This window comes from Anser cygnoides, chromosome 8, assembly GCF_040182565.1.
Source record: "Anser cygnoides isolate HZ-2024a breed goose chromosome 8, Taihu_goose_T2T_genome, whole genome shotgun sequence".
Taxonomy (NCBI): Eukaryota; Metazoa; Chordata; class Aves; order Anseriformes; family Anatidae; genus Anser; species Anser cygnoides.
In genome coordinates this window covers 13804399-13816736 of record NC_089880.1, presented here as the reverse complement: position 1 = coordinate 13816736, position 12338 = coordinate 13804399, and the positions used below count along the sequence as shown (strand labels likewise).

Genomic DNA, 12338 nt, shown 5'->3' with positions numbered 1-12338 from the left:
TAAGGTATTTGTAAGTCTCACGTTAGCATCTCGTAATTCAGCAAAATGCTTCTTTCTGCCCCGAGCCCTACCCCTGTCCTATCAGCCTGTTTCCCAAACAAACAGGCACAACTTAGGACAGTCCCCCCCCGCTTCATGCCCTGCTGTTTCCAACACATGCCCTCCTAAATCCCCTCACCTTTTCACTCGCACAGCTGGGCAGCTGCGGGTTAACAGCCTCCACCCCGGCCCAAGCAGTACTGGGAGCAGTATTGAGCAACACGATTTCAGGTCTAGGAGGCAGCTGCCCCACAAACGGAGCAGCACTGCCTCCCAACATGACAGCCCAGGAGCTGGCCGCCTCTGCAGGCACAAAGCCAACTGCTACCGGCCCAATAAGAGCCAAGGTCTCAGCGGACAATACAGCTGCAGACTGGAATTAAATGGGACAAAGATTGGGGAAGTAAGTGCGAAAGAGGATGGCATGCTCTGCACCCAGCTTTGCTTTAGGGGTTCTCCTCCACAGCCTGTGGCCCCAAGTGCCGCTCCTACAAAGTGGCTCTGCACAGCACAAACACCGTACCTGCTATACCTTCGTGCTTGCTCTCATCTCTTCCACAAACTGGGGGGGATCTTCATCAAGAGCAAGCACAGAAGCTACAGACTCCCCTCCAAACACTGCCCAGCAGCACACACCCAAACCCACGTTCCTCGCATTTGCTTTCTGCCTGACTGCGGACCTGGGCAGGAAGCACCCATCAGACCAGATCTGCGATGCAAGGCAGTGATTCTCTGCAGATTTTTTGGCTATGTGGTAGTACAGGAGGTAAAATGTGCTCTGTGAGGACGGACTTGCACGCTGTACCTGGTTGGGTTGCTCCAAGAGGCGGCTGGTTTCCACGTGCTGAGGTGACACACCGGCTTGCAGGTCCCAGAGCCTTCAGAGGGGATCGGAGATTCTCCACTCCCAGCAGGCAGACACCGAAGCACAGGTTTCCATTCACCCCGTGCTGAGAGGTAGTTCAAGGCAGTGAGAAACAACTCAAGAGAGAACACCTCTGTATTTTGCACACCCCATATAGCTGGAGCTAACGTGAATGAACTGCCAGTAGCGTGACAAGGCACACGAGCACTGCGACTGCACGCTCCCTGCAAACCGATGCCAGTGCCAGCATCCAGGCAGCAGGCAAGCCAGCTGCTTCCTCCAAGTATCCCAACCCTCAGGGAGGGGCTGACAGGATCTTTAAGTTGCCCAAGCCGTGCCCTAAAGGGTGGCTGACAAAAATGTTGAAGTGCAGCACTGCAGTGCCAGCTTATCACAGGTCCAGCTCAAAGCAACAACTCAGCAGCGGTGTCTGGGCTATCCCTAAGGAAGCATCCAAAATGCCAAGTGCCTTAGAACAAATCCCTGGCTGCCTGATGGTGCTAGGGCAAGGACTTGTTTTCCCAAAGCTGCAGAGGGGTCCCAGCTCACACCGAGCAGCCACCAGCTGCCCAAACCCTGTGACACTACAGTGCGGGCAGCCTGGGGCAAGGGGGAATCAGGCACCTGCGGCCTCTGCCCCACTCGCAGGCAAGAGCTGTGGAGCCAGAGCTGCACTCACGAGGCAGGGAAAGCACAAGACGACGACAGCCCAGCCAGGGATGTCATGCCAGGGTGCTGCTGCCTTCCCTGAGTGCCCTCGGCACAGCACACCGCTCCCTGCCAGCTCTGCGGGAGGATCACGGGCTCTGCTTTTCGCAGAAAAGAGCCCTGAGCCATTATTGAGAGCGGCAGGGAGAGGTGTTTTCTGAACGTGCTCGCATGGCCCTCGTTTTGGAGAAGCTGAAAAGAACCTAGAAAGAAACAGCCATTAAACATACCTGAGAGGTAAGCAAATCCGCATTGATTTTGGTTCGTGCTTTGAGTGCTCACTGCTGTTCTGTAGTGGTGCACAGGGAAGAAACGCACTGAGCAAGACGGGACGAGGAAATCATCCCATGTTCTGGGCCAGGCTTTGCAGCTCACTCCTCTCCTGGTATCCCCACCCAAAAGGTGGGAAGTTTTTCCAGCAGCCGCCATCCACTAGGACCAGCCTCCCCTCCTGAGTCAGAGCCGCTCCTTTCCAATGGGATCAGACCCTCCACAGCACTGCAGATGTTTTTTTGGAAACCAACTGCTTGACAGAAATTCTGTGGTTTTTTATTTAAGCCCCGAGTGTCCTGCAACTCTCAGACCAGCGGGAGAATGGGAAAGAAAACCTTCACCAGTAGCAACACCCATTTTTCTGCTGGATTGCTAGCTAAATACACCTCCCTGTACAGGAACTGAACATTTTGAGTCCTCCAGTGAGGAAGCTCTGCTGTGTGAAGTGTGAGGGGCCCTAACGGCGATGACAGGCTTCGGGCTAGCGAAGCGAGCACTTCATGCTGGATCTCTCCAAGTAGCAAAGGAGATTATTTTGAATATTCTTTCCTGTTTGAGGGAGCCGCCTGGCTTACACCAGCAGAGCCACCAGAGCACAGACCAGACCCCAAGAGAGGCACACGGCTTCTCTGCTATTCAGCATCTCTCGTGCTCCAGCACGGCAGAGAATAAACACGTCTTGGTCTGAAGGAAGCCTTCAATCGTCAGGACATCACATCCCGTTTCAAAGAAGGTACATTCATCCGAAACAGAAAATGACAGATATTTCAGTGTTCACCATTAATTTATCATTTAATATAAATGCTGACAGAAAAGCAGATACGACCTTGTAGACACTTTCATCTATTTACAAACCAAGTAGCGAATCACCACCTTTCCACTCAAAGTATTTGTTTGTTGAATCTGCAACTCAAAGGACCCTTACATGCTATGTGGAAGCAGGGTGAGGCTGAGTCAGCTTTAGGAGGGAGAAAAACACAGGGAAGAGAGAAAAGGAAATCACATTTTGACATATGGCTTTTTCTACATAACCACCATGCACACACAACAGGTCTCCGCTTCCTCGTTCTTTAATAAGAAGTAACACTGTTGGCTCTACAGGTTAAAAAAGAAAGGAGGAGACAAAGTCTGCCTTTTGGATCTCTGGATCCTCTTGCCTTTTGCCTCCTTCAATCTGCTCTGTTCCACTTCAGCACAATACCTAACGGCTTTTCTTTCACATTTTAAAAAGTCTATTGCAGGAGTAAAGACACAGGGAGTCAGATAGAGTGAACTCTTCTACTCTTTTTGTCATCTCAGAGACTTTCCAACAGGCAGCAAAGCCTCTAACATTTCAAGGAGACATCTCAATGCCTTACAGGCCTCAGTGTCTCCCCACGACTAGACCTGTATGTACAAAGCTTCAAATTTCCCCTGAACTTGCAAAGAATTCAGTTTATAGAATTCTTGTCAAACATCTTACTTAATCTCTACTCCTACTAAAAGTGTTCTGGTAGTTACAAGCAATACGTATTCACAACATCACTCCAACAGTCAGCCATCCCCATAAGGCTCAAGATTTTTTTTTTTTTTGGATGGGGAAGAAAAGCACGAAAGGAAGAAAACAGCTGGAGGAGGAGTAAAGCAAGAAAAGAACCAGTTCAATAAACAGAAATAATGACATTTTGTTTAGCATTGACTTATGAGAACAGCAGACAGGGAATTTCACTTAACCAATATCCTAAATTAATTCAAGAAATAGTTCATAACCTGACTCAACAAATCTCACGGTCTCCTTTATTACCTAGACTATCCTTTTTATTTATTTATTTTTTGTTGTTAAATATACCTCTGCAGGGCACAATCACATACAATCAATACGATTGGAAAATTACATGAGCTCTATCCCAAGCATATATGCACCAATGTTAAAAAGTTATTTAAAAAACCAACCAAACAAACAAAAAAATAAACTCCACCCAAAAAGGTGATAATGACTGTAGAATGTCTCGGGGAGACTTGTACAGAACTAATAAGATCAAAGAAAACTAGGCTTACAAAAACAGGAGAAAAAAATGTCATCTATAGAGAAATCCCACAACTGGAAGCAGACGATTTCAAAGGGGGGGGGGGGGGACCGTCACAGAGCAGATCCCGTAACTCTTCCTCCCTCCTCCCACGCATGCCTTGCCTCACCTCTTCTTCCCCATAGCAACAAACACAATGGGGAAAGAGCTCTCGACACTATGCTACCGGTTATAGAAAACGGGGAAAATAATCAAGCTCCAGTACAGTTGCTAAGCTGACTTCAGGGAACGCTTCTCTTAGCATAGAGGCTGTTTACACAGCAAGCAGAGGCCAAAGGCGTAACGGGAACTTCTTAAAATTAGAAAAACAAAGTCATTTGGTTTGCTAGATTTGCCCACGTTAGAGCAGCTTCCCTTAGGAGAGGCTGTGGATTAAAGGTACCAACTGGTAAACTGTGCAGCAGCTGCGATGTGAACAGTGTTCTCTTCTGTCTCTAGTTGCTTTATACATTTATAAAGTGCTGCTACCAAGTTTCATTTTAAAAAGCTAGAAATAAAGAGGTCAGTGCACACGTCCAGTTGTGGGATCCATCCAGTACACAACCTGGTTTGGATGCCAAAGACTTGTGAGTACTGTCTGCCACAGAGTTAGTAAATCCATTTAACATTACAAAGAAGCAAATAATTTCTTAAACATCGAATACTCCACAAGATTTTTTTTTCCTTACAGATATATTTTTGCCCATATACATTTCATATGTAATCCCATCATCTTTTTTTAAAATTATTTTCAGAGACACTGCACCACCTGTTGTTTCTATCTTTCCCAAGACTGTGTTTTCTTAAATTGAAACTGATAATGTGTGTTCCTAAAACTTTCATTTGTTTCCTGGAATATGAAAACTTCCAACCTGTATGTCCAAAGATACTCACTTTGTTGGATGAAGTTAGGTACCTGAACATTCCAAAATGTTGAACACCTGGCAATTTGCACTAAAACCATCCATAAACTCACCGAAGTTACAAAGGTTGCCTGGGAAAAACAATTAATTATTTAGGTTACTAAGCTACAGACATCCAATTTTCATTACTGTGGTCACATACTTTAAGCTTCAAATGACTAGGATGTTCCTGATGCAGAAAGAAGAGGATACAGACAAATCCAAATTCCCACATGCTCTTTTTATTGGGAATTTCCAGAAAAAGCTGCACCCTCTTAACTTACTGTAGTGTTCAGAGAGTTTTGCAGAATGATATTACACTTGCCATTTAAAAAAAATAAAAATCATTATTAAATTAAGTTTGCTCTCCTTTTCCTGCTAATCAAGGCTCTACCTGCATGACAAGAAGTGCCTTGAAGACTGTGACAATACCGAACAGTTACGTTCTTCTTCCTACACAAGAATAAAGACCACATGTTAACTGTGTAAACAGACTTGACTGGGATAACATTCCCCCAAATCGCTTACTTATGTAACTTGAACTTACTCTTCAGCCTCTTTCATCCTCCTTTTAGTAGGAAATAATGCAGTTGATAACAGCTGAGTATGAAAAAGAGAATCCCCAATGAGGTTTGACATTTTAGACTATATTTGATCTGAGAAAGATCAAATTGAGCTACATAGCCTGTGTGCTCACACACTGCAAGTACCAGCCATCTGACTTCCAGCACCTTAAGAGGTGGCTCAGAAGAGCTGTTTCACTTTCCTCAAATTCAGAGTTTACACGCAAACAAGGCAGATGTTCTTCCAGTTCATTTCTAAATTCCTATTTAGACAACCCAAGAACTTTGTTTCCTTTTTTTGTCCAGGAAATTGAACTATTATCACACAGAACACTAAGTTGCTGACACACTTTGTTTAAAAAAAAAAGTCAGTGCTACCAGCATTGGAAGTGTGTGTTTTCTAAACGTGACAAAATTTGAGTATGACAGTAAGATCACGCCACAGTCAGCCTTGCTGTGTTCCTTCTAGGTATTCTAAGACTACAAATACGTCTTCAAACACACAGACATACATCAAACTTGCATACTGCTGATGTGTTTTTTGTTTGTTTCCCACTTTAGAACAGAGAAGATGAGTTGGCACTCCTGCTGTTGAGCCTTCTGATTATTAGCACTGAATTTCTTGGATCATACAAGCGGGTCTGAAACAGCTAGTTTGTACTGGGGTTCTTCAGCAAACTACCCTCTAACCCACTTCATTATAGTCCAGATTATAAATGGAAATAAGCAATTATGCTACTCAGATTCCTCTCTGAACCTCAAAACCTTAATAACAGTCTGCAAGAGTTTAAGTTATATCAAGGAAGGGAAATGCAAGTGACTTTTTGTATTACCAATGAAAAGCTTCATTCCTAATCTTTTCTAAAGAAGAATTTGCCCCACCTTACTCAATTCTTGCCATCATGAGACAATGTCATCATACGAGTTTGCTTCTTCCACATCTAATTTAATGTAATGGTAGTTTGACATATCTTTTCAGTTCCAATGGGCTTAACAGTCACATCTGCACCACACATTTATCTTTTTCCATAATTGTAGAGATTTAAAATCAGTATTCAAGTCAATTTAGATTGAAACTAAGACAAGGCTTCTTTGACAATATAAAACTTCTGTTCCTTCTCCCTCTCTAGATGAGCCACTCCATCAGCTGGGGGAGTGCACGTGAGACTAAAAACGTGTCAGAATACCCCAGATACATCTCAGTACATTGCAAATTGCATGACTACATGGAATGACTTTCCACAATTCAATGCATGGATAAGGCTTGACAATCAGGAACTTTAAAAAATTTCTATTAGGATAATACAGTCAATTCACAAAACCCTACAAAGATTTGACAATCAAATGGCTACACCAGGAAAAAAAAAGTGTAAAGCACAAGTCTTTGGCTCTCCTTTAAAGAAAAACAGCAGTTTACCATGTTTATACAGATCCCCCGTTTGCCTACCAGTAGGGGCAATATCACATTTGTGCATCACTGAGTAATAACACCATTAGAAAAGGCAACTTCACAGAAGTTATTGGCTAAGCGAATTCATTTGAATGCTCTGTTTTGAGGCAGCAAGCTGTCACTGTTACACAATCAGGGAGGGTGAATGGGAAAGCCACAGAAGGAAAGAAAGGAAGGTACAGACAAAAGGGAGAAAATAAGGCTCAGAGGAAACTAGACAAAAGAAATTGAGAAGAAAAAGGACAACAGTGCTGCAAGTTTTGAAAGGTGCTCTGATCTAAAGAAAAAAAGAGCTACTCTAAAATGGGATAGGATACACCAATACACAAAAGGGGCAGATGAAAACGTGGAGATTTCTCCTATTTAAAGAAGTAGGGCATAAGAGAAGAAGCAGAGATGGTTAAAAGGGAAGAAGGAAAATAACACTACAGAATAAAACAAACCACTTCTACAATGACCGAATCACTGTTTGACATACTAAAGCTTAACCTAACACCTGAAGCTTCCCATTCTGAGGGGTTTGTCCGTGCTGGGGCTGGAACTCAGGTATCAGCAAGTGTTCAAAGGTGTCTACTGCAGTACAAAATTCAGCCTACCTACTAAATGACACAGTAGTGCCCTAACGGTATTGTAGCATTGTTACTTCTTGCCCCAGTAGAAGGGACTGAGCCACTGTCTAGGTGAGACCAATTTCACTGAGGTAGACACTATTTCTGTACAGCCAGGGCCATGATAGGACCTAGCAATACAGAGTTGCTCCAGAAGTGCTGTAACCACAAATGCTTCCCTTACATGTACTATCAGTGGTACTAGCATGCTTTTTCATAAAAAGCGAAAATTTACATGCAGCTTTCAGAAAGACTTAAAAGCATGCACTGTATTTTTGCTGTTTGACTTTAGTCAACTCAGCTTTTCCAGGGAAGCAAGAAAAACGTAGGAGGAGGGGGAAAAAACCCAAAGCCAAAAATCAATATTGTTGGTAGATATTAAACAAACTGTTTAACAAGCCGAACTATAATACTGGGCAAACAGGCCATTCACCTGGACACATTGATCACAACAAGGACACTACGCACAAAGTACAGCACGGAGAGCTGGACAAAGGAAAAAAACAACAGTAAGGTCTCCCTTCTAATCCAAAGGTTTTGGAAGCATTCACCATATGTAGGCCAGCAAAGGCAATCTGAATAGCTTCACTATTAATAGAATACCTCCCAAGAGCAGAAGTGGAGAGAAGGGGGGGGAAAAAAAGGTAACTCAATCAGGAAAGGAAAATAGCTGGCACAAGTAATAAAAGGTGAAAAGTATTTTGCCCCTCCACACTTTTCTTCCTAGTGTTGAAAATGAATCTGTAGTTTCAAACTCATCATAACCATTTTTGAAAATTCAGTTTACATAAACTGAATTCAGGTTACATAAAAAACCACTGCAATCAAAGAAAAGGTACATTCTGGGCTTGTCCTCCTAGATGCAAATATTGCACTCATTATCTCAGCTAAAACGAGCTCCCTCTGTTAATAAAGACACAGCAGAAGAAGAGTTAAAACCAACGAGGAGGCGGCTGACCTGACGGTGGTGCTCTGCGCTTAAGGATGGGAGAACGCAGCATGGTGCCCGTGGCAGCTGAGTGGTGAGCGCGCTGCCAGGGGAACCCGCTACTCGTTGCCAAGCCCAGGGCGGAGGAGGGAGGAACAGACCTGACAGGCTCAAAACTGCATCAGCCCAGTTCTGCTCGGCTCCTAAGGGAGCGGCTGGAATGGTAGGAGATATAGATGGATGGGGGCAGGCGAAGCTGTTCTAGTGCAAAGACGATTCTTCACTGAAAGTTAAAGAGGGATTAAAAAAAAAAAAAAAGCAAGCTTCGAAACTACTCTTAGCAGTTAAGAGGCCGAAGTTCAACTAAGAGAGAAATAAACCTGTGTAAAGACATATAGAGAATGTGGGTGTGTGCTGAAAAATGCCTTTATTTTCATTCAGTGCTTCTACCTCCCAGACATTTGATCACAACAGCTGCGCTCATGCGAAAAAATTCTTAAAACATACCCAATATATATACAGATATAACTACGTATATATGTATATATATATATTTATATATAAATTTTTATTTAAATAAAAAAGAAAGCTCGAATCCCAAGCCAATATGTGTATCAAATCCTTGACCAGCCAGGTCTGTAGGGCATAATCAAATTCAATGTGAAATAGTATACAAACGCGGTGCCTTGACTGGGCAAATTAAATAATTGCTACTCAAAAGAGTCTTCTGTTTGGACTCTCCTACTGGTAGGCAATAGTGGGACTGTATCCCCTCCCACCCCCCATTTTGTTTTATTTAACAGTATGATGAATGCAAAGCTTAGCCCAAGGTAGCTATGACCTCAGCAGGAGTTAAGGTTAAGGAAAAAACTAAAAACCAAGAAAATTATTAACTCTTGCTTTACCCAACCAAAGCAATGCAGTAATTTATTACATAACCAGTGCTTTCTGATTTAGTAGTCTAACCCAGAAAGAAAAAAATGAGAATGGGCCAAGAAGATGCAGAGGGAGCAGCACTTTAAAATTAATCTCCACAGAGTTCTTTGCATACAGGGTCTCACCCCAGTGCATGCAGATAAGTCAAAAAAATGTGCAGCAAGAACAATTTTTTTAAAAAATTTTTTAAAGAAAACAGATCTAGAAAGGCTTACAGTTTTTCCAACTTAAGCTTAAAAAGCCAAACTTGCTTTTCACTATTATTGACAGGATCAATGCTGAAGCTTACATGGCATTTTTGATGCAACTTTCCTCCTGTGAAACAGGAATCTAGGAAAGACTCTGTGCAGCAGTGACAGATAACCTGCAAATTGATTCTGAGGCATCTGATTTTGATACACACAGACCCTAAACAATGGGAACCTTAAAAGAGAAAAAAATCTGGTTTTGAAAGATAACTATCACTTATGTGCACAAATCAAAGATGACTTGCTGTCAGAAAAAGGCTCTTACAACAGCATTACAACTAATTAACTGGTGTACCATTGAATAGAAATAAGAAAACTATCAGGTCATAGAAGAAGTTATGATGTTTTGATAGTAATTAAATAGCTGTGAAGAAATAACAAAGGCAAGAGTTGCTGAGAGGGCGGCACACTTTAAAGATCTTCAAAAAGCAGAGGTCAGAAAGCCCCTTTGAATTAACCTAATTGTACAGACTTCAGGTATGCTTGTTTTAAAGGCCCAATGAAAATGGGAAACAAAACAACAACATCAAAAAAAACAACAACAAAGCAACAAATGCTGGACGATACAGCACAGTTGAGCAACTCATCTGCCGTTAACATCCTTTCAGCAACTGCACAGCCTTGTTTTCCTTGTTTGCTATTTCTAGAGATTATGCCTTGCTTGTGCTGCACAACCTTCACTGGTTACTTAAGCCTCTCTACCCCAAGCCCCAGCTAACCAGCTTCAGAAATACCCATGTTGTAGTAGACCAGTCTGCATTCAGCTGATCTCCTTAGCCCCAACAGAAAACAAAATGCCAGCAACCTCTAAATAAAATAATGTGTATTGGACACTTCTTCTGTTCTCATTTTAATCACACGTGCTGTGATGGGGCTTACACTATGGACTGCACTGGTTGCATTGTAAAGATTCTGTCATTTGTACTTTTAAGTTATTTAAACAAGAATAGGTCTCGCAAAACCTAGGGTTCAGTTCCTAGCTACAAGGGGAACATTTATTTTAAGAACTAAATTTGCTGCACATCTTTTGACACTGCAATTCACAGCTACTCTCCAACCCTAATTCCTTGTTTACTCTTAGATCATACAAGTGGCCAGGTTGTTTTATTTGTTGAGAAATTAAAGTGATAACGAACTATGCACTGGCTATGTAATAATACCAAAATAAAAGAAAAACCTACTTCATTAAGATCATACAATTAATCAAACAGAGTATATATATAATATCTTTTTTTTTAAGCCCTGGGACCCAAGGCGTCCAAAGTTATTAAAATAAAGTTCATTCACAGAACAAAAACAAATTTAATTTGAATCGCTTGCAGATACTGCTAATTTTCATTTTTTTTAATTAAAAAATGCGTTAATGTGAACTATGTGCAGGATTTGTTTCTAGTAGTTGTGTTTGTGCACATTGCCTCTGGACCTGCTGCTCTGCTACTGCTGTTACTCCTAGGTTTCTCCAATCACCCCTGGAAAAAAACGTGATGGAAGCTACCAACACCCCAGCAAAAGAAACTCTGGGGTATGCTGGCCTCACTTCATGGAGCAGATGTGGGCGTAACTCCCACTCTCTGGGAGTCGTGGTTGTCTCCTCCTCCCTCTGGGTCCTCTGACAGGCTGAGAGATGCTGTCTTGTTTGACAGGAGGCCGATGTTCTCTTGTGTCAAGGCGGATCCATTTGGAACATCACTGCTGAAAGAAAGTTGCAAGGAGAAAGGGGATGGGGGTGAAGAGAAATAATTACTCGAGTTTTTTTTTAAAAGCAAAAGAACTTCAATACTTGCTGCTGTAGCACTTCAATAAACAGTTCTGAACACATGTAGGCATGTAAAGACAAGCCTCGTCCAATAAACAGGTCACCTCCTATGCTTCAGATACTTATCAGAGAAAAAAGAAATAAGGCTAATTGCAGAGCAGAACTCAAGGACTGGTTATAAGAAGCGTGGACTTCATAAGCTATTGAGATGGATACATTTCCTGAATAAATACACTTTCTGAATAAATATGCAGATTCCAAACCGCTCACGTGAAGTTTTATAAACTTGACTTAATGAAACATCTGCAGCACTTGAGCCTTTCTGTTTAAGTGTAACTGAGGTAGCTAACAGAAAACAGTTGCTGCACGGACTCCCAGCGTTGCTAGCCAACAACTTATTTCATGTAAGTACGAAATAAAAAGATTAAAGTAATCCCAGCATCTGTGGAAAAAGTTACTGCCTACCAATAAAAGTGAACTTTGTTTCAAAGTTACAATATACCTTCCTAGACAACATTCACATTACAAACCTTAGCTGGGTGGAATAACTTCCCTCTGCATTTCTAACATTTCTTTGAAAATAAAACAGCAGATAAAGCTTTCTTTTATAGTTGTTGTGCATCTCCTACTTCTCCCTACTAAACATCCAATACGGACTAGATGGACTTCTGGTCTGACAAATACGTCATTGTTTCTGCTATATTAATTGATATACAGCTACCTGTCAGCTGCAATTCAAACAAGCACTGTAAAACCTTGATATGTGTGATCTTTTTCTAGTAGGTGCTTCCATATCAGAGATGATGTAAGGCAAGGGGTATTATTTATAGATCAGAGATTTCCCCTGGTTAAGTCATTCTCTTGTTGTGGAAAGGAAGATTGAAGACCCATGTTCACTAACCTGAATGTTAGTGCGAGGTCCTCAGCTGGAACCTTGCTTTGCGGTTCTAATTGTCCATTTTCTGTCTGTTTAGTGGTGCCCAGTTTGTTTTTCATATCCAGGGAAGACTGGCTCTC

At 42.3% G+C, this 12338-nt stretch overlaps 1 protein-coding gene across 6 annotated transcripts in view; it reads right to left on the bottom strand.

Annotated features, from left to right (window-relative positions):
• RC3H1 (ring finger and CCCH-type domains 1) overlaps positions 1 to 12338 on the bottom strand; it is a 73068-nt gene that overhangs the window by 7367 nt on the left and 53363 nt on the right. For 2 of the 6 annotated variants that reach the window (XM_048073430.2, XM_048073432.2), the window contains exons 19-20: positions 12223 to 12338; positions 2659 to 11257 (exon numbers count right to left, since the gene is read on the bottom strand). In XM_048073430.2, the coding sequence (XP_047929387.1) occupies positions 11104 to 11257; positions 12223 to 12338 (270 nt within the window). In that variant the 3' untranslated portion in view covers positions 2659 to 11103. Of the gene's footprint in view, positions 1 to 178; positions 320 to 2658; positions 11258 to 12222 lie in introns of those variants that run through there. The other 4 variants (XM_048073431.2, XM_048073433.2, XM_048073429.2 and 1 more) reach the window with 3 other exon arrangements.